The sequence below is a fragment of the Hyalella azteca genome, unplaced genomic scaffold (genome assembly GCF_000764305.2).
Source record: "Hyalella azteca isolate HAZT.00-mixed unplaced genomic scaffold, Hazt_2.0.2 contig7624, whole genome shotgun sequence".
NCBI lineage: Eukaryota > Metazoa > Arthropoda > Malacostraca > Amphipoda > Hyalellidae > Hyalella > Hyalella azteca.
This window is the reverse complement of record NW_025937745.1, coordinates 160,848-184,727: the sequence shown is the minus strand read 5'-3', so window position 1 is coordinate 184,727 and position 23,880 is coordinate 160,848. Positions and strand designations below refer to the sequence as shown.

The following is a 23,880-nucleotide window of genomic DNA, read 5'->3' as shown; positions in this document are numbered from 1 at the left end:
GGGGGGGAGTCGGGAGGGGGGGGGGAATGAAATTGCCCCCAGTTTAAGATGACCTCCAGAGCGAGAGAGGGTAGTTTTGAAATGGTAGGGAGAGGAGAGGGAGAGGAGAAATGGGCGAAAGGGGAGAAAAAGGAACTTAATTTCCCCATTGGGGATCGTTGTGGTGTGTAATAATACTCCTATCAAATATTGTATATTTTGTGTGTCATAGGAACGATCCCTTATTGGGGGGCGGGAGCGAAGAGGGGAAATGATGAACTCAATTAACTTGATATTCAGTTGCTTAACTAACGATCACTTTAAGTTTGCTGCAGCAATAAGAGGATCAGTTGAAATACGGCTATTATAACTGTAACATCTGCAGCTGTAACGACTATAACTGAATCTGCAACATTAACGTTGGTTTTTTCACTTGATTTTGTTATTATTTTTCATTGTTATTGTAGATATTTTCGTAATTCTTGTTCACGACGATATTGTTGTTGACACTCAGAGAAGCTAATTGGTCATTTTGTACAAATAATGACACTTTTTTACTCGTTGCATTTATACGCTGTTTTACCGGGCAAAAAATGGGTCAATATGAACATTACAGAGGCAATTAAAAGATGCATCACAACTTAGACAAAGTCTCACTCATTTGTGTGTGTGTTCGATGTTGTGGTTTGTGTCGCTGTCGTTGTTAGGTTTTTTCTGTGTGAGGGTAACGAGGGCAGAGTTATCAGCTACCCTCGGCTGAGGGTCGGGTTGCGTAGGGCTTGTGAGTTCTCGCACTACGGATGCGAATACGCAGTAAATAAATGCGCAAGCGCAATGAACGCGAATACGCATATAATTCTATGCAATTAACATGCAAACGTACGCGCAAATAAGGCAAACACGCTTAAGCATATTTTATAGGCATATTGTACAAGAATATTGCATAAGCATATTGTATAAGAATATTGTATAAGCATATTGTATAAAAATATTGTATAAGCATATTGTATAAGCATATTGTATAAGCATATTGTATAAGCATATTGTATAAGCATATTGTATAAGCATATTGGATAAGCATATTGTATAAGCATATTGTATAAGCATATTGTATAAGCATATTGTATAAGCACATTGTATAAGCATATTGTATAAGCATATTGTATAAGCACATTGTATAAGCATATAGTATGAACATATACAGTATATCACTGCATGGGCTCCAAGTGAATATATTGCCAATGCTGCATTCGGTGATTTTTAACATTATCAGCATTCATAAAAATTATATTATTTCTACATGATTTTTCATATAGCATACTACTGCATAATAACATTACAACGTTATAATATATAACTTTAAATAATTTATTATTATAATCAGTACAGCGGATATGAAATCAGAGCATATTGATAATGTTAACAATTATAATAATACAAATTTAAATTTCATTATAATTAATAATTTTATAACTTGAAAAGTTTAACAACTCTAGGTTCGCCAAACTATTGTTCGATATTAGCACGTAAGCTTCGGATAAGTTAGATTCTATACAAATATTGCACGTAGAATAGATCCTGAAATCATTCCGCATTCGCTAGAAAATTGGAAAGAAGTAAGAAATACCGCGTGATTAGATTTGGATGTTCGGCGAATCATTATTTCTGCATGGAATGATTAGGAAGACACATTCCAATTTTTGTTATAAGTAGTAATGTAATGCCTTTTATCTGGTATAAGTAAGAAAGAAAGCCATCTTCCTTGTATAAGTAGGAATACACATCTGTGGTTGATGAGGGTAATGCGAGATATATACGAAGGAAATTCGTGGGATATACGAGGGTAATGCGAGGGCGCATGAGAGGGTTAGTGACATTCCAAGAGACACTGGGAATCACGCCTAGGAATGCCGCACCTGTGTTCCCATCGAGGGTATCCGAGGGTATCTGAGGGTATAAATAGCGTGGCTATTAGAACGTCACCCAGACAGGAAGCTCACACGCTCTTTTTAACCAAGGATCTGCCTTGTGACTTTTTAACTTCTTATAAGTGGATGTAGCATGAGGGTAGAACAAGCGTGTGAAAATTGTTAAAGCCACTTCCCTCACTTCCCTCACTTCCCTCACTTCCCTCACTTCCCACTTGTCTTTCATCTCTCTCTCCCCCGCTATTTATATTGTTGCCATTCCCCAGCATAGTAATTTAAATAATAGTTTCAATTGCTACATTTCCTTCACTTCGATCGCAAAATTTATCACATTTATATATTTCCAATATGAATCGCTTTCTCCACATTAGCTATATTGACATTTTCCTAACATCATATATTTTGTATATAACAATATACCTTGTCGCGACAATAAACTGTAAATATACAGCTTTAAATTTCAATTAAAGTCCACACAGAGCTCTTAAACATCTTAACACACCCAGCCTCAAAACCCTGTCCCATGACAATGTATGTAATGTCACATCTGATCTTCACACATCCAGCCTCAAAACCCTGTGTAAATATACAGTCCCATAACAATGTATGTAATGTCACATCTCAGCCCGCTCATATATATACTAAAGCATATATATATGACCCTCAGGTAAGCCATTAATAAAAAAAATCGCAATAAGCATAAGCGCGTCACAGCTGCGTGCTGAGCTACTGAGAAGGTGTGTGTGTGTGACACACAAATGTGTGACGGACACACAAGGCAGTTATGATCATAACCAACACTTTTTGTGACACTTAGAAAAACGCTTCTAAGTTCCGCGCCGAGGGCTGCCGCGCGCGACACAATCTACCCTCGGAAGTGTTGACATTGTAATTGTAATAATAATAATATTAATAATATTAATAATTAATAATAATAACAATAATAATATAAATAATTATAATAACAATAATAATAATAATTATACCTACTAATAATAATATTATTATTAATAATAATAATATTAATATGGTAATAATAATAATAAACATTTTTGCTAGTATATAATAATCATAGTGATCATAATAATAATACAAGAATGGCAATAAGACATTAGTTCACAATTGAAATTGCGAAGGATAAATAGCTTTCAAATTTAAATATTTACTGTATCTAAAAATTCTTTTATATGCTTGATATTACATTGAAATCAATCTCAGATTTTGAACTATCAAATTGGAATATGCGGTGCATATTAAAATTTTATTTATTTAAAGATTGATATTACAGTGCGGACAGACGTGTCACACTTTAAAATGAAATCTACATACATCTATAGATTATATACTATAGATGTATATAGTATCGAAAAAGAATATGTACATTACGCATTTTACATTTCTTTAATATAGACCATCCAACTGTTAATAGGAATTAAACCGTTTAATGTATTGAATATATCGCACCCACATGTCAAACCCCTTCGGCCGTTGAAAATGTAATATATATTGCGCATTGAATCGGATGTAGCTTTTCAAGTTTAAATTTTTATCGATATTGCCTACTTAAATGTTTGAAATTACTTAATATGGAGTTGAAATTGGGGTGCTCTGAATTGCGGTGTTTGGTGTTTTTTTCGATTTGAGGCTTGAGATTGAAAATTTACGTAATTCCTTCTATAATGCCGAGTTTTATTGAAAAAATTCATTCTTTTCTTGAAACAAAATTCTATTTCATGCGTATGTAAAATTTGCATTGAAAGCACGCATATTGGGAGAAGGCAGCAAAAAATATTCATTGCAGTCTTGTTGTATCTACGTTCAATTAACTCACTAATTGCGAATTCAATATGTTGATGTTAATGTTTCCGTAATATTATTTACATTATCAGCGCATTAATCACGGAATGAAGTCTTTCATTGTATAATAAACTCAGAAGCTGCAAAATAAAGGCACGTATTGCGTATAAAACTCGTACATACACAAAATCAAGTCAAAAATTATACATTTAACTCATTCATTGTATAATAAACACACCCGTGACATAAGCACGTGGGTTGCCGCTCCCCGTGAGCGGGATGACGCCCGCGGCTCCCCACATCTCACGGATGACAGCGAGCGCAAGCGGTTTTTTTCACGGCGCCAGGTTTTTGAGCAACAGTCAGGCGCACAATAAAGAAAATGTTGCGCCTGCGCGGTTTTTGAGCAACAGTCAGGCGCACAATAAAGAAAATGTTGCGTAGTCATGCGCACAATAAAGAAAATGTTGCGCCTGCGCGGTTTTTGAGCAACAGTCATGCGCACAATAAAGAAAATGTTGCGCCTGCGCGGTTTTTAGCATCAGAGATTACGTCAGCTCTACACGCAAAATAAGTCGCAGACTGATAGTCGTACACGCAAAACAAGTCGTAAGACGAAGATGTGTTCACAACAGAAACTAATACGTCGGGCACAAGTCGTAGGGTATAAAAATCAGTCGTAAATAAGGCTCAAACTGACTTGCGGTCAAAATCAGTCGTAAGAAGCAGACTTGCAGGCGTGCAGACAAAATCAGTCGTTAGACGCAGACTGACAGATGAGCACGAAAAATCAGTCGTGAGAGGCAGACTGACAGATGTGGACGCAAAACAAGTCGTAAGGCGTAAAAATCAGTCGTACGACGACATCAGTTCACAAGCACTTGCTGGGAAGCGACCGCAGGAATGTCCTTTGTGCTGACACTGGGAACGGAAGTGTGCGGCAGGTACCCTCACATCCGAGGGAAGGCGTGTGAGGGAAGAGGGCACGCGTGAGGGTTGTCTGAGGGATGAACATAGTTTGCATGTCATACAAAGAAGTGAGGGAGTTTGTTGAATGTGTAGGAGAAGGAGTATATGGGTTCCTATACTGTCTCTAACTTGCAGAGAAAGTTAGTTGAATGTGTAGGAGAAAGAGATTAAAGTTAAGGATTGTCACTTTAAATCTGAAGGTGAGGTTGTATTATTATTTATATAACAGGGAATTTTAAATACAATTCATGATTGAGAGCAAAAAATAGAGATTTGTGATGCTTAGATACAAATTAAGGTACCCCTAAATGGATCAGTAAAAATTATAGGAAAGAAGGCAGTTAGAAACTACTCTGATTTAGCAGAGTAGTGAGGGAAATGTGAAGATATTTTGATTCACTATATGTAGAAGAGTTTGCAGAGTGAAGGTGATTTTTTTACCAAATGTGTAAAGATAGAGTGAGGGTATAGTTCTCTTATTAAATACAGGAGTGGGGTAGAGTGAAAATAGAGTGAGGGTTGAGTACTCTTCTTAAATACAGGAGTGAAGGTAGCGTGAGAATAGAATGAGGGTAGAGTACTCCTACAAACACATGAGTGAGGATATAGTGAGAATAGAGTGAGGATAGACCACTGTTATTAATACAGGAGTGAAGGTAGAGTGAGGGTAATAACACACATCCTATGGGCGATGCAGTCTACAATATCCTGATTCCCTCTCCTTGTCTGGCGAAGGTAAGCTTTGTGCGTTGCCATGGCGACGCTCATCGCCAAAAAGCCCTCAAATTAACGCACAAAATGAGCGCATGGAAGCCCGCTGGAAAAAACGAGGGAGCCTTTGTGTACAAAACTGTTACGGTTACGGTGGTGGTGACGAGTTACGGTGGTGGTGACGAGTTACGGTGATGGTGACGAGTTACGGTGGTGGTGACGAGTTACGGTGGTGGTGACGAGTTACGGTGCTGGCAAGGTTCCCTCAAAAGATCCGTAATTACCCTCGCTAAAATTCTAAAGACGGCCGTCTTATCTGCAGCGCTTGATCAGCGTCTCAACTTCAGACAATATGCGAGATAAACATGGAACTTCTTCCAACTTTTGCTGATAACGATACAAGTTTTCCAACTTTTTATTTATGAATTTTGAAGTTTACTGTACGTTGTGATGATGAATATGGAAGTTTAAGGAGCTTTGAACTGAAGAAAATGGACGTTTCCTGAGCTTTTCGCTGATAAAGATGGAAGTTTTTTGGTTTTTATTGACGAATATGGAAGATTATTGAGTTTAAACTGATAAATATTGAAGTTACAAAGAAGGTACAAAGTTCGAAGAGGATTTAGTACGACGAAATATGATAAAGATTTAATTGATAAGCTCAATTTTCTAAAGCCGTCGCAGCTTTGATACATAATTAATAAAAAATTACGTGAATATGGATAACGAATATCAGTTTCAATCATTCAAACGTCATTCCCATAACACAAATAAAATCTATATTACAGACCTGATTATGGTCATGGTTTCTGACCAACAGGAGAATGTGTTGCAGCTAATGACAAGACGAAATATGATAAAGATTTAATTTATGAGCTCAATTTCCTAAAGCCATTATATATTTGATATATAATTAATGAAAATTTACGTAAATGTGAATAACAAAAAGTTCAATGCGAATTTTAATGCGAATAACAGGGGAATGTAAATGTGAATAACAGGAGAATGTATGACTGCCTATGACAACGCAACAGGAGCGCAGAGATAAAGACTTTGCCTAACAGAAGCAGCCAACAGGACAGCAGCAACAGATCAGGTGATCTTTGTGACCAGAGATCAAAAGATCGGCAAGAGAATGGCGCTAGAGAAGCTGCCTGATTAGCACCATGGCCGCACAATAGCCGCCCTTACGCCACCCTTACGCCACCTATAATCCGCTCCTACGCCGCCCCTAAAGTGAGGGGAGCTCAAGTTAGGGCTTATAAAAGTGAGGGGTTGAAATGAGGGAAGTGAGGGAACCAAAGCGAGAAATGAATCAAAGAGTGGATTCCTGTGCGTGAAAGTGAAGGACGACGGTCGAGGGAACGAGGTGAGGGTTGAATTGTTGAAAAAGCATTGAATTGTTTTAGAAGTGGAAGTAGGGATGAAAGTAGGTAATTTGGTTTTGAAAGTGTGAAAGTCAGTAACATATAAATAATAGGCCCAGTGCAGGAAGAGTTATACTTGAATAGTGTACGTTAGGGCTTTAATGCGAGGATAAGGAAGGGAAGTGAAAGAATTGAGAGAAGTGAGGGAAGTGAGGAAAGTGAAGCAAGTGAGAGAATTGAGAGAAGTGAGAGAAGTGAGGGAAGTGAGGGAAGTGAGGAAAGTAAGGGAAGTGAGGGGAGTGAGGGAAGTGAGGTGAGTGAGGGAAGTGAAGGAAGTGAAGGAAGTGAAGGAAGGGAAGGAAGTGAGGGAAGTGGGGGAAGTGAGGGAAGTGAAGGAAGTGAGGGAAGTGAGAGAAGTGAGGGAAGTGATGGTAGTGAGGGATGTGAGGGAGAAGTGAGGGAAGTGATGGTAGAGAGGGATGTGAGGGAAGGAAGAAACATTATAAGATTTTAGTCAGAGTGTTAAAAGTATCTCTTCAAAGACTGCATAACTAAAAACATAAAATAAGTTTAGACGGAAGTGAAAGATGTAAGAACAGCAACCGAGGGAATAGAGAGAGCGGGTGAGGGGAAGTGAGGGCAGCTCGCTGTATATCATAAAGTGAGGGGAGCACAGTACAGAGCTCGCGTTATGTACATACTTCATGAGACTTAGCATAAGAAGGCCATTGTTCTGTGTGGCGTTGTCCCACACACGTACACACAAACACACACACAACACACATATACACACACATACCCACACACACACACTCTCTCGGGCTCTGTTAACAACAATGAGAACAAACGGAGGCCTGTGAAGTCCTGTCACCGGAAGCTGTGTTCTGTTGCGCTCCTGATTTGTAACCCAGTCTACTGTTACCCTCAACAGTTACCATCAACAGTTACCCTCGGCAGTTACCTCTATTGTTGGCCTCTACTGTTACCTCAGCAGTTACCCTCAACAGTTACCTCAACAGTTACCTCTATTGTTGGCCTCTACTGTTACCCTCAGCAGGTACTCTCCACAGTTACCCTCAACAGGTGACCTCAAAAGTTACCCTACAGATGTTATCAACTAACACTAAGTTACCTCAACCGTTCCCAACTGATTTCAACCTTTGTCTTATTTGATACCGCTACACTTACCACATGCATTTAAATATATCAATCAAAATTTAAATATTTATATCAATATATTATTATTAATTAAAAAACGCTTATATTAAAAATTAATAATTCTATGCAATTAGGCTCATGGAACCATACATAAACCTATGAATAATTTGTATTCAACTTCACAGCTTCCTCCTTGTAAATTCCTATTCCAGCTACACATGTTCTTTTATGTATACTTTAACTATCTACTACACATGTTGCTCTCTGTATACTCTGTATTTCTTCATGAATAGCGAGCTTTGTGTGACCGCCGTTCGCTGTGCACGATTCCGTGGTCGTTCTGCCTCATCCATCGTGATGACGACCGCAGCCAATACTTATTGGCTGCCTGATGAGCTGCCAGCCAATACGTACTGGCTGCTTGATGAGCTGCTAGCCAATACGTACTGGCTGCTTGATGAGCTGCCAGCCAATACGTATTGGCTGCCTGATGAGCTGCCAGCCAATACGTATTGGCTGCCTGATGAGCTGCCAGCCAATACGTATTGGCTGCCTGATGAGCTGCCAGCCAATACGTATTGGCTGCCTGATGAGCTGCCAGCCAATACGTATTGGCTGCCTGATGAGCTGCCAGCCAATACGTATTGGCTGCCTGATGAGCTGCCAGCCAATACGTATTGGCTGCCTGATGAGCTGCCAGCCAATACGTATTGGCTGCCTGATGAGCTGCCAGCCAATACGTATTGGCTGCCTGATGAGCTGCCAGCCAATACGTATTGGCTGCCTGATGAGCTGCCAGCCAATACGTATTGGCTGCCTGATGAGCTGCCAGCCAATACGTATTGGCTGCCTGATGAGCTGCCAGCCAATACGTATTGGCTGCCTGATGAGCTGCCAGCCAATACGTATTGGCTGCCTGATGAGCTGCCAGCCAATACGTATTGGCTGCCTGATGAGCTGCCAGCCAATACGTATTGGCTGCCTGATNGCAGTGAGACGTTACAATGACGCAGTGAGACGTTACAATGACGCAGTGAGACGTTACAACGATGCAGTGAAACGTTACAATGACGCAGTGAGACGTTACAACGATGCAGTGAAACGTTACAACGATGCAGTGAAACGTTACAACGATGCAGTGAAACGTTACAATGACGCAGTGAGACGTTACAACGATGCAGTGAAACGTTACAACGATGCAGTGAAACGTTACAATGACGCAGTGAGACGCTACGATGCCTGGGCAGTGATGGTCAAAAGATACCAAGCTCTTCCTCGATGAATTGGACGAATGAATCCGATGTATATACTCAATAATATTAATATTAACAATAAATATTAATAATATCATTAACATCGTTAATTTAAAGTTTGAGTTTATGCATCATTTAATTAAGGCGTCTGTATGATGAATAAGATTTTAATTTATTATCCTAATACATGATCGATGAATGCCCACATACATTATGTAGTGGATGCATGTTTCAGGTTTTTTGCCGTCATAAAAATACTTTATTCAGATATCTTTTAACCAAAGCGGAAATTGGGTTATTGAAATTATCCGAATATATTTCAATACATCGTATAATGAATAACAAAAGAACGCAACTACAAAATTCAGCAATCGTCTAAAGTTTCAACCAAAGTTAGGCCGCTATCTCTACGCTACCAAAGTTGGTTCAAAGTTTGACTTTATCTTTATATACTTTACCTTTAAATACGGTACGGTATATACAGTACCCTATCATTTATCTTTATATAACGGTACGGTTATCTTTATTTACGGTACCTAAGAGACTCTAACTTTAGCAGTGGACATCCATGTGTAATGGACAGGCTGCTCTGCTCAGTGGACATCCATGTGTAATGGGCAGGCTGCTCTGCTCAGTGGACATCCATGTGTAATGGACAGGCTGCTCTGCTCAGCGGACATCCATGTGTAATGGACAGGCTGCTCTGCTCAGTGGACATTCCATCAGCAGCCAATAGAGGCAGGCATTCACCACTGACCTGGTGTCGGTGATTGGTCACTGGTGTGACATTTCTTCTTTTGTTAACCAATATTTTTTTGAGTGCCCAAGCCACGGTGGCCGTTACAGGACTAATAGTTCACAATTCTTCATGCCCATTTTAAGAAATAAATATCATTAAAATAAGTATTGTTAAAAATACAATTGCGCCTTTATATTAATAAATGATCTAGTATTTTTACGGTCAAAAAATGATCAAATTATTGTTAGTTGATTGAATTGCAGGAGCGGAGGAGCCAATTAATTGAGTCATAAATAAATCGTGAATGGTTTGTTGAAATTTATTCATGTAGTACTAAATTAACTGTCCAATATTCTGTCCAATCAAGGACAACTGGTAGCATTTTTGATGAGCTTCGTCCAGTTATTCTGTCCAATCAAGGATATATTGGTACGGGAATACTAAAAATGGATTGATATAATGGCACATCCATTAAAATCCACGGCAATATAGAAAATCAAAATAAATAAAATTGTAAGATTTTATGACTGTTGGTATTAAAAAAAATCTCAGTAAACGATGCGCCGATGGGAATCCGGCCTTAAACTTGCGATTTTAAGCGGACCTTAAAAGCCTTAGAAGAAATTCAGTCAAGGGTATAAACAAGGAGTCAATTTCCGGCGCACGGCGCGTGCGTCATGTGCGCCGCACGATGCGCCGTCGTTTGTGTCTGCGCCTCGTCGAGTTATGGCGCACTTTGGCGGGCAGGGGAATTTTGGAGAGTACTCAGGGTAACTTGAGGGAGTTCGGGGTAATTTGGAAGGATTTGGGATAATTTTTGAAGGATTTTGGGTAATTTTGAAGTATTCGGGGTAATTTTGGAGGGTTTGGGGTAATTTTGAGGACTCGGGGTCATTTTGAGGGGTTCGTCGTAATTTTAAAGGGGTTCAAGATTTTTGAAGGATTCAGGATTTCTATAAGGGGCTCTGGGTATTTTAAAGAGTTCGGGCAATTTTAAGGGTTTCAGGAAAAATTGGAGTGTTTCAGGGTATTTTTGAGCAGTCCAGGGTAATTCTGAGGGCTTTGAGGGTAGGTGAGTGTAAATGAGTTAAAAGATGAATAATTTACTTTAAAATATTTGTTTCCGGCGTTATTTTATTTCGGGCTTTAGTTAAAGTGATTTAGAACAGAGATATTCTTACAGAAGAGAAAGATTTGTACAGAAGAAAATAATGTATGCCGAATGAACAAAATTAATGCGTAACTTGAAAATTAAGGCCAAAATTAATATTAATCTCAAAAAATTTCCTATCGAACAGGACAATTCATGTCGATTATAAAAATAGTAACCCAACCGGAAAATTAATATCAAACTATAAAATATTTACCTTAAAAGGTACAATAAGTATGATATGTTTGGATTGAAGAAAATTACAGTGATGAATTCTTATATGTTCATCGGGTTGTTCACAACGTTAACTCAATTAAGCTAAACGCGACAGCAATGAGTTAGTCAAAAAATTGATGTGTGAACCTTCCATGCAATAGCTGCTGCAAATAATAATAATAATGATGTTCAGTGTTCATTATTTATTCACGATAGCAGCCATTCACTATGTAATCACTATTTTTATATTTATTACATAATATCATTATATTACGCATGAGTTAGTTTAAATAATTTCCAGTGACTTGCTATTTAGCTTCCAATTTTCAGGTAAGTAATTTAACTTCTCCACAAGTTAGGACACTAAGAATTAGCTTCCAATTACCTATTTGGTCAGTATCAATTACCGGTTAAGTGACTCCTAAATAACAAGTAACCAGGAAAACAAACTACGGGGATAACAAAGATCCAGAAAGACTGAGATAACAATATTGTTGACCGCAAACGAGCGGCTGAGAACAATCAGCGCTAAGCTGGCGCTGTGGGCGGCTATTGTAGTCGCTTTAAAGGCCCAATGCTGGGCCAATGCTGGGCCATTGTTGCTATTGTCTTTGTTGTTGACTTTGCTATTGTGCTTTGGGGGCATGAGGGAAGTGTAAAGGAGGCGCCCGCGCCTTTGTTTTGGACTTCTACGCGCAGGTTGATTGAAAGTTTGCGAGGTTGAATTCATGCACATGCGTTCAATGAATATTATGCTGGGCTATGATGTTCATCCACTAAGGGAATATAGTATACACAATGCACGAACTGAATTCATGCAACATGCACGTAAACCTTTCCTAACAAAATTTAGATGCGTGCCCGACTCTGTACCAGGTGCTGCCCAAGACTCGGGGAGAACGTAAATCAGCCGCTGAAAGTCTGCTTCGGCTCTCGGTTTGAAGGGCAGCTTGTAAGGTTGGTATGACTTGACTAGGCTAACCCACGTCATACTCTCAGCACACACTTGTCATCCTCGCAGGCGACTACAAAGTCCGAAATTATATTCTGATCAGAAGCTGATTTCGATTAAGCAGACCCAGAGTTACATTGCGCCGAGTCTAGCGGCTATACAGCAAACGATTAGGCGGAATTTTTGTAGGAGTTTTGCGAAAACCTTGCACGTAAACTCAGGACATACACCATATACCACACCATACTAGGGACTAAAACTGAATAATCAATTTCATTTGAAATAAATTGGCAAAAATTAATTTCAGAATATATATCATAATTTTCAAAACGAATGGGTTTAGGATTGCTTATACGTGAAAAATTTGCATTAGGTTTATATGTAATCAGAACTAATATGTTCTGTTTGATAAATAGTATATGTAGGTCGATTGAAAAGAACTGCTAGCAAGAAAACGGGGCGAATGAAGGAATAAAGGGATAAAGTTCGGACGAAGTGAACAAAATAATGAGAGTAGCTGAGGAAAAAAGACACGCGAGAACGGCCAACGAGGAAAAATATAAGAAAAGTACCAGAAACAAAAGCCGGAAAGAAACAATCGAAAATTACTACCTGCTGATGGGAATAGATGAGAGTAAATTAGTGTAGGAAGCAAACAAGAAGCAGCTGCTGGGAACAAGCGTTGGGACAAAAGAGTGAACAAGAAGCAATCTTTGTTTCTTCTGGGCACAAATGAGGGAAAGGCTCACGGCTGAGGGGAACAATCGAGGGGAACAAGAGGAGGCCGAGGGTCGTCTAATTGACGCGCGTTGACAGCGTGTTTGTTTTGGGCAGAGTTTGAGGGCCATTGTTTGGCTGGCAAGGCAAGCCACGCTAAACATGGCTTTGATCAACGCTGTGTCGAGCGATGTGTGGTCTGTGTACTTCTGAGTGGTGCTGAGCTGTGTAGTGGTGTATAGTGGGGTAGTGGATGTGTGTGGTCTGTGTGGTGCTGTGGAGTGCGCTGTGTAGTGCTGACTGGTGGGGTAGTGGATTGTGTGGTCTGTGTGGTGCTGTAGAGTGAGCTGTGTAGTGCTGACTGGTGGGGTAGTGGATTGTGTGGTCTGTGTGGTCGGTGTGGTGCTGTGGAGTGAGCTGTGTAGTGCGTGTAGTGCTGAATGGTGAGATAGTATATATTTGTTGCCTTCGTTGTATTCGTGGGCTTTATAGTCGTGTATATTTCAAGTTTCAGACCTGTATAGTTCTGAATGTCATTATAATTGTGTGTTGGCGTGTTGTCTGTGACGTGCTGTATACTTTTTAACAAAGAATTATTGTGCTAAGTAACATGAAGCTACATTCAAATTGCGTGATGAGCTACAATTTTTCATATTATCGGACAATGTCGAATTAATGGAGCTGCTGTACTGTATAGTATTCATGATTTTATACAACTGTATAAAACTGCCATGTCTCGTCACACAGCACACAACACACAGCGGATTACAACAAATTACTAAAGTTCTGCTGCGTCTTATTTCTTCCCTCGCAGGAAGCGGCCAGTGCTGCGGACCCGATGGAGAGGGTAAAATAGAGGGTAACGGCGAGGGTAACGCTTGACTGCACCCGCCTTAGCGTCGTCGTAAATTACCGAACTTACGTCGAACGCAAGCGTTACGGTTATTTGTGAGCGTCGGCTACGTCTGGCGAGATTTGTGTGCCAGCGATGAGATTTTTGTATGAGGCTTGTGTGTCCAGTTGTATAGGCTGGACTAGTTGTGTAGGCTGGACCAGTTGTATAGGCTGGACCAGTTGTATAGGCTGGACCAGTTGTATAGGCTGGACCAGCTGTATACCCTGGACAAGCTGCGTAGGCTGGACTAGTTTTGTTGGCTGTATACCCTGGACCAGCTGTGTAGGCTGGACCAGTTTTGTTGGCTGTGTACCCTGGACCAGCTGTATAGGCTAGGTAATCTAGACCAGCTGTGTAGGCCAGCTGCGATCGGTCAGCAATAGATTATAATTTATCGCATATCGTCGGTTGTGTTATCGACGACACTGGAATGATTTACTGACGATACGCAAACTACGCACCAATAACTCGTCATACCTCCTGCGATCCACCGACGATGAGCAAACAAACTTTGGCGATACACAAATGTGTTACGAAATGCAGGCCTCATCGCCACCGTATCATCATCGTATCGCCACCGTATCGCCACCGTATCGCCACCGTATCGCCACCGTATCGCCACCGTATCGCCACCGTATCGCCACCGTATCGCCGCCGTATCGCCGGAAGCGCCGCTCGTGCGCCTGTCGCCGCCATTACGCCGCCGTCCGTCAGCGTCGATCCGCCGCCCCCGACGACTTCAAAATTTCCCATACAGAAAATTTATTGGCCCTCAAAATACCCGCGTTATGAGCTCGTGAGGGGAGCTGCCCCTCGTGATGGGCACGCGAGGGCAGCCGACCCTCGTGATGGGCACGCGAGGGCATCCGACCCTCGTGATGGGCACGCGAGGGCAGTCGACCCTCGTGATGGGCACGCGAGGGCAGCCAACCCTCGTGATGGGCACGCGAGGGCAGCCAACCCTCGTGATGGGCACGCAAGGGCATCTGACCCTCGTGATGGGCACGCGAGGGCAGTCGACCCTCGTGATGGGCACGCGAGGGCAGCTGACCCTCGTGATGGGCACGCAAGGGCATCTGACCCTCGTGATGGGCACGCGAGGGCAGTCGACCCTCGTGATGGGCACGCGAGGGCAGCTGACCCTCGTGATGGGCACGCAAGGGCATCTGACCCTCGTGATGGGCACGCGAGGGCAGCCAACCCTCGTGATGGGCACGCAAGGGCATCTGACCCTCGTGATGGGCACGCGAGGGCAGTCGACCCTCGTGATGGGCACGCGAGGGCAGCTGACCCTCGTGATGGGCACGCAAGGGCATCTGACCCTCGTGATGGGCACGCGAGGGCAGCCGACCCTCGTGATGGGCACGCGAGGGCAGCCGACCCTCGTGATGGGCACGCGAGGGCAACCTACCCTCGCAATTGGCACGCGAGGGAAATCAACCCTTGCAAGCAATTATTCATATTGCCACTCGATGTTCTGCCTCAACTACCAACTGGGTTTATCTGTATTTATTTAATGCACTTTGCACAATAAAAGTGATTTTCTTACTTTAAATATTTGCAATTAATGTTACTTGAATTAATGTGTTTAAATTCAGCGCAGTTTAAATTACCGCAAGTCCGGTTTGGTTTCAGCTACAGTTTTGGAACACTCGTGGTTCAATTGTGTTGAACCTGTACTTCTGCTGTACATGAGCAGCCGTATAAGAGCACCTTTACTTCAGCTGTACATGAGCAGCCGTACTCCAGCTATACATGAGCAGCCGTACTTCAGCTGTACATGAGCAGCCGTACTTCAGCTGTACATGAGCAGCCGTACTTCAGCTGTTCATGAGCAGCCGTACTTCAGCTGTACATGAGCAGCCGTACTCCAGCTGTACTTGAGCAACAGTACTTCAGCTGTACATGAGCAACAGTATTTCAGTTGTACATGAGCAGCCGTACTTCAGCTGTGCATGAGCAGCTCTACAAGCGGAGCTGTATATCGCTGTAGCAGCACATATAGCGCTGCTGTAGAGCTGTCGAAGGCATAGTTATAGTGCAATATAGATGTCACAAGAACAGCTTTATGCGCAGCGGCTGCTGCGGCTGTAACCTTCATGACAATTTACAGCTGTATTATCGGCGGCCAAACCATGGCCAGCCATAAAGCAGCTGTTATCTCCGACAGCCTAAGACGCTTCACAAGAAGCTTCCACTTCTCGCTTCACAAATAATATATAACAAATGCTGAAAAAATATGAATATAACGAGAACAGATGAAGAGATCTTTAAATTTGCACGCGAGTGTCGTGCCAATCTCGCCAATAACGGAGGTGTTGGCCACACTGATTGGTAGTTTTTGCGCTGACTCCCACCTAGCCTTTGCAATCTATTTAAATTAACGATTAAAATAGACTTTGGTCACAGAAAACTCGCTTAAAAAGTAATTGAAATATTTAAAATGAGGCGCTAATAATTAATATATATAAATTAGAATTAATTAAATTTTAAAATGAGGAGCTGATAAGTACAAAAATTTACAAGAATCGTTTCTCTGCCAAAATAAAATAATATTCTAGCGATCATGCAATCAAGGGGAAATGTGTTATTCTCAAAAGTCCTTATTAATAAATGTATATAATGAATATTGAATTTCACCGTTAATTAAACATGCATTTTGCATTTTTTACTGTTACTTTTATGCCCCATCGGAACGAAGCTAGTGTTTCGTCTTGCATTTTCCGATACCCGAAAAAATTTCGCCGCGGATCAAACCTCGACTTTCTATCGTCGTAACATTTACGACCGCTGCTGAAGCTTCTGATGAAAATTTATAATCGAACAATTATTGATAGTTAACTTCATTAATCATTTATCTATAAAAGGAAAATATTAATTACTTTATGGATCGGGCGATGCAACTTTTAGATGTTAATTTTGTCTCATTTATTTGAACATTTAAAAGATTAATTGAATTATTAATATTATTCATCAAAAGATGTTCATGACGTAATAAATGTTTTAAATACTATTTATTTAAATTTAAATATTCGGATGATTAATTGAATGATTCAAAATTCATTATATTACCCTAAAAAAGAATCAATAAAAAATAAAAATTACTTAATTTATATAAATCAGATTGATTAATATTAATCGGAACTTCGAAACTGAAAAGTTTTAACGAAAAAAATTCATTTGAGTTCATAATCTAACTTCATTTGAGTTCCATTATAAGTAAAATGGGTAATTAGATCAATTCTCTCAATTTATTTAGGACAGAGAAAAGAAAGTTAAGATGACGATAATGAAGTTAGGAAAGCTAAAAATTTTCTTAAATAGAGAATCGATAGAAGACATTTATGACAGGTGATGGTTTTTTAATAATAGGCAATCGTTTTTGAATTAGTTGATGTATAGGTTAGACCGCTTGGCAAATGTGATATAATGCAGGGATATTATAAAAAATCTGAGAATTGAATTAAATTTTGCTGAAGATTTGATGACTTTTTCTCTGCCTTTAAATTCCAGCGACGCATCTTTTGCCCTTGGGTCATTCTGACGCAATCTGGCCGAGTATCAGTGATAGGGGCAAAAAGTGAGTCGCTTTTTGAACAATATAACTCAATAGTTTTTCTGAGTGCTCGGTCTCCGTTGATATTTCATATATTATTAAAAAATATAACTCAGTACTCACTGCAGTGAGTGACAGAGAGCGCATTTTCTCGTCGACGAAAACTTGAGGTCACAGACGGACGGACAGACAGACAGACAGACAGACGGACATGGCTAGCATAATAGTGCATTTTTTCCATAAATGAGAAAATGCGCTAAAAAGATTTGAGTCTTCTCATATTTTGTGATTTTTTTTTCTCAGCCACGTGTCGTGGTTGAAACGAGCTGCCTACCCTCACATGTGAGGGGAAATGGACGTGAGTGGACCAGGTGAGACTGCTTACAGACCCTCACATATGCCCTCACACTTCTTTTAGCGTGTAATTTTCCGCAGACACCTTTACCCCCACATAACCCACATATCTATACACATGTTGCATTATTTGTAGCATTTCTTTATCATTACCCTCACTATTAATTATCATCGTCGAATCATTGTTTGATAATTGGGCATTTGCAGATTATTTTCAATGATATTATTTTAATATATCAGGTAACTCTACGTATAACTATGTCTTAATATACGCATGAAGTGCCGTACATATACGCGCATGATGAGGCGCAGGAAGAGGCGCATGAAGAGGCGCACGTGTACGCATAGCTTAGCTCGTGTTTACGCTCGCTTAAAACAATGCGCGTGCGCCTCCCTTTTGTTTTGCGTACAACAAACAAGGCCGACTTGCGAACACTTACGTTAACACAACACATTGTGTTAACACCACACATTGTGTTAACGCCACACATGGTGTTAACGCCACACATTGTGTTAACACCACACATTGTGTTAACACCACACATTGTGTTAACACCACACATTGTGTTAACACCACACATTGTGTTAACACCACACATTGTGTTAACACCACACATTGTGTTAACACCACACATTGTGTTAACACCACACATTGTGTTAACAACTGTCTCTTATACACATCTAGATGTGTATAAGAGACAGCCCTAAACCTCCCTCTCCCCTCACCATATTATTCATACAGTCTCTGCCCCTGTCTCTTATACACATCTAGATGTGTATAAGAGACAGTCCTTACTCTTTAGAAGCCGTGCATGGTTTTTAAATAAGAGCTCTGCTTAGCTCTTTAAAAAGACTATGCTTACTCTTTAGAAGCCGTGCATGGTTTTTAAATAAGAGCTCCTATTCATTAAAGAGCATAGCCTTTCTTGGTTCATTACTTCACTAGTCAAATAAGAGCGTGAATATATCCTTAACAAAAAAACTTCCAACTACCATGTTTGAACACGAGTTTCACTGACATTCAAATTAACTGTTTTTCCACTCAATTGGTACGTCACACTTTATTTAAATTAACTGCGCACCTTCTCAACTTTCATGCTAAAAAAGTTTGGTTTCTCTCTTATACAACTTGAACGCGCTGTGCATAAACTTAAACAGTTTGTTTGCTTTGCTTAAATCTGAACTTTCTCTTTAAACGAGACATCTTTTTTGCTAACTAACTAAAACATCTTTTTTACTATCTAGAACATATTTTTAGTTAACTTCTTATAATATAACAATAGTAAATTTTCATGTAGCTACAAGTATATTAAAACAATAGCGCAATTCTGTGTCCTCATATCAAAATAATATAATTTGAATATAAAAAATCGCAATTTTGAAATGACAATTTATAAATAATAACAATTGTAGAGCGAAATTGGATCAGCGATGGCTTTTGGACGGTTGAGCTCTCTAAAAAGACGAGCTCTTTAAACAGACGAGTTCTTTGAAGAGTTAAGGTTCTTAAATCGAAGCCCTCACAACGCGTGAGCTCTTAACGAGGGTTGACGCTTAATTTTCCACTGAGATAGTGAGGGTGTGAGGGTATGTGAGAGAGAGAGAGGGAGGTGAGGGTATGTGAGGGAGAGAGAGGGAGATGAGGGTATGTGAGGGACAGAGAGGGTGGTGAGGGTATGTGAGGGAGATGAGGAGAGTTGAGGGCATGTGAGGGAGATGAGGAGAGGTGAGGGTATGTGAGGGAGATGAGGAGAGGTGAGGGTATGTGAGGGAGATGAGGAGAGGTGAGGGTATGTGAGGGAGATGAGGAGAGGTGAGGGCATGTGAGGGAGAAGAGAGAGTGGGTTCAATTTAGAAATAATGAATATGAGAGCAAAATGATGGTGGATAGAAATATTGTGAATGTGGGACGGTGAGGGGAGGTGAGGGGAGGTGAGGGGAGATGAGGGGAGGTGAGGAGGGTGAGGGCAGTGAGGGGAGGTGAGGGCAGTGAGGGTGTCGCTGATGAGACGCATTGTCTGTAGCGGCGCTAACGCTACGCGCAATTAGCGCCTCCAGCGTCACTGCACGCGCGCTGCTAGACGGCCTTTGGTTCCCTCACTTCCCTCACTTTCATCTCTTTTTATCAAGCTTCTGTTATCTTTCTTACATCTAATATCATACTCCTATTTCCCACCCACTTTACTCCCCTTCTTTTCATGCCCAGACTTTATTTTCCGTTTCATCCCGTCATTTACGCTTCACGGTCAGTATTAAGCATATTCCTTATTATTCCCTTTATCCCTTAACCCATAATTTATCCTTCTTCTCCATCACCCAACTCTCATCCATCATCCCTTGTACCACCATCCGTCCTCCAGCACCATTCTTTCTCTTCTTTTGATACTGATTTTCTTCATATTAATTCCGCAGCAGAACAAACAGCAAAGAACAGCACTAACAGAACTATTAGCAGCAACACCAAAAGCACTGGCAGAAACACCAGCAGAAGCATCAGCAGCAACACAACCGAACTAATATCACTAACAGCTCAATTAGCATCAGCAATAACAGCACCAACAGAGACACTAACAGCAGTAACAACAGCAGCAGCTCTGTGACACGTGACAGAAGCTGTCACAAATGAGGGTCATTGTGACGAGATTGAGTCATGTCGCCCCGAGGGGAGACGCGCAGCATTGACATGCGTGGGCGCCGCCGTCACTCACTTGATGAACTTATTATCTCCCCTCACCCCTACCCTCTTATCTTCCCTCACCCTTACCCTCGTACCTCCCCTCATCCCTACCCTCGGATCTCCCCTCACCCCTACCCTCGTATCTCCACTCATCCCTACCCTCGGATCTCCTCCACCCCTACCCTCGTATCTCTTCTCACCCCTACCCTCGTATCTCTTCTCACCCCTACCCTCGGATCTCCTCCACCCCTACCCTCGTATCTCTTCTCACCCCTACCCTCGCATCTCCCCTAACCCCTACCCTCGTATCACCTTCACTCATACCCTCGTATCTCCCCTCACCCCTACCCTCGCATCTCCCCTCACCCCTACCCTCGCATCTCCCCTCACCCCTACCCTCGTATCACCTCCACTCCTACCCTCGTATCTCCCCTCACCCCTACCCTCGTATCTCCCTCCCCTCACCACTACCCTCGAACCCCTCACACCTAACCCCACGTACTCCTCACACCTAACCTCAAATCCCTTTCACTCCTACTTCTAACATCCCTCACCTCAATAGTACCTCCCCTCACTCAAACTCCCTCATTCCTCTCATCCCACCCCCACATCTCTTCGCCCTTTCACTATATACAGTAGTATCTCCCTTCAACAATACCCTCGTATTTCCCCTCACCCTAAACCTCCCTCTCCCCTCACCATATTATTCATACAGTCTCTGCCCCACGTGCTACTACAATTGAATTTTATCATAACCCTCATATTAGCCCCTGCCTCATCTTACCCTCACTTCCCCTCACTCCAGCTATTGAACTAAATTACTCCGAAATTCACACCAGACGTCGCCGGCGAGGGGAGGTCATGCGCCACTGAGAGGGTTGAGCAAGGGTTGAACGCCAGCATAAATGGGTTAAATAAACTATACGAGGGTTGAACGTGAACATAACAATAATTTTTAAACCCAAGTGGGTCAGAGGTTAACCCTATAGAAAGGCAAGGGCTGAACCCAAGCAGAGCAAGGGCTGAACCCAAGCAGACCAAAGGCTGAACCCAAGCAAGGCAAGGGCTGAACCCTAGAAAGGCAAGGGCTAAACCCAAGCAGGGCAAGGGCTGAACCCAAGCAGACCAAAGGCTGAACCCAAGCAAACCAAGGGCTGAACCCTAGCAGGGCAAATACAATCTGATTTCAGCCCAGATTGTGAAAGGCGTTACACTCATATGAATGAATGGGCTGTTGTCTAAATTTCGACTCACTTTCGTACCCACCAAGCAGGCTTAGAAAAAACTTTGCACTAATTCGCCTTTTTTCCGGGCCAGTATGACCTACACAAGTGTAGAAATGGCATCATTATTTTGGACAACATCTAACTCATTTCTTTTAGTGGCAAAGAGCGCACCGAAGGGCTGAACCAAAGTGAGGGCTATCTGAGGGCTGTGCAAATCACGTCATGATTTAGTATGGCTAGAGATGTGGCTTGTGAGAATAAATGAGGGCAAGTATGGAGGGTGCGAGGGTACGAGGGCAAGGTGTGAGGGTCAGAGGAAGTCAGGCGATGATTCAATTGACTCTGACAGAAGTAAGAACATCGGTCGCCAGGGTAAGGGTTGAGGGAGGATTGAGCGAGGGTTGAGGAAGGATTGAGCGAGGGTTGAGGAAGGCTTGAGCGAGGGTTGAGGGAGGCGTGAGGAAGGTTTGTGGTAGGGTTGATGAAGCTTTGAGATAGGGTTGAGGGAGAATTGAGAGAGGGTTGAGTGAGGTTTGAGGGAGATTTGAGGGTGGGTTGAGGGAGGTTTGAGCGAGGGTTGTGTGAAGATTGAGATGGGTTGAGGGAGGGTTGAGGAAAATAAACAGAAAATGCTGGCGTGAATGTATTAAATGGATTAAAAGGAACAACTACAGTGATGCCTGAGAAAGGGTTGAATAAAAGTGAGGGTAGGGGTGAGGGTTCGACCCTCAAATTGAGGCAATCACGAAGCAATTGGCACACGAAGCGTGGGATTGCTGGTTGTTTGAGACGCCTTTCGAAGCCCTCACAATATGAGGGCTACCTCACAATACGGGAGCATCTCACGATACGACGACTAACTCACAATATGAGGACTACTCTTCATAATACGACAGCTACCTCAAATTACAAGGACTAACTCATAATATGAGGACTAACTCACAATACGACGGCCACCTCACAATACGTCGGTTACCTCACAATACGATGACTACCTCACAATACGATCACCTCACAGTACGACGGCTACCTCACAATACGACGGCCACCTCACTATAAGACGGCTACCTCACAATACGACGGCTACCTCACAATACGACGGCTACCTCACAATACGACGGCTACCTCACAATACGGCGGCCACCTCACAATCCGAAGCCTAACTCACAATACAAAAACCAAGTCATAATCCCATGGTCACCTCACGGCATACCTTTTCTGTATTTTTAACATCCGTCTTAATCATTTCTTGTTGCCGAGACCCACTTACATCACGTCGTGTTTATGATGTAGATTTAATTTATTTTACTATCATTTATCATGCAAAATACATATAGAACTTTAATTTTCGTCGGTGTCACTAGTATCACTGGTGCAACACTAGGAGCACTATTCGCACTATTCGCACTAGTGGTGGTAGTGTCACTAGTGCCACTAGTGCCACTAGTGTCACTAGTCGCACTAGTGACACTGGTGTCTTTAGTATCAAAATCTGCCACCATTGTGTCTTCCCAGCCACAAGGGGATCAGGACGCGACAGAACCGCCTCAGGGGGGATTAGTGAGGGGAACAAAAGCTGCCCTGGCAACACCAGCAGCATCTGAAGCTCAAGCTGCAACACCAGCAGCTCCAGGAGGAATATCACCAGCACCAACAACACCATCACCAGCAGCTACACAAGCAACACCAGCAGCAACACCACCAGCTCCACCAGTAACACCAGCAGCACCAGCAGCAACACCACCAGCTCCACCAGTAGTACCAGCAACACCACCAGCTCCACCAGTAATACCAGCAACACCAGCAGCTCCTAAATCACAAGCCACGACACCAGCAGCACTTGGACTTCAACACCTCATAATAAAATCGGCCAATGCCATAATCGGCGGATACCTCAGCAAAAATTGGGTAACGTCAAGTCTCCTGAGCAGGAGTCTAAACAATCGGCTTCGAATTATTATGGGTCTGATTAGACACCTGATCGAACTCAAACACTGGTTAGAATTTCCTTTCGGTCTTTCGACGACTTGAGAGCGTCCTCAGAGTATAACAAGGGTTGGTTTGGCCAAGATTTACCTAACTTGGAAGCTGCCTGATTAAAAGCTGCATTTTGGAGCCTGGAGCCGAAGTGGACATAGAGCTTCCGATTAACGTACTTCCGGAGTCCTGTACGGTATCTTCTGTGGTAGATTTGGGCCCGTATCCAAATTTTGTTGGGGTTGTCTTGTCAGGGTCG

The 23,880-nt window shown here is 42.0% G+C and overlaps 1 protein-coding gene across 1 annotated transcript in view; it reads right to left on the bottom strand.

The window, feature by feature from the left end:
- LOC108666508 (SH3 domain-containing protein C23A1.17-like) overlaps positions 1-23,146 on the bottom strand; it is a 30,700-nt gene extending 7,554 nt beyond the window's left edge. The window contains exons 1-3 of the mRNA XM_018153394.1: positions 23,053-23,146; positions 21,992-22,276; positions 14,613-15,238 (exon numbers count right to left, since the gene is read on the bottom strand). Of these exons, the coding sequence (XP_018008883.1) occupies positions 14,613-15,238; positions 21,992-22,276; positions 23,053-23,146 (1,005 nt within the window). The remainder of the gene's footprint in view (positions 1-14,612; positions 15,239-21,991; positions 22,277-23,052) is intronic.
- Positions 23,147-23,880: the final 734 nt, after the last annotated feature.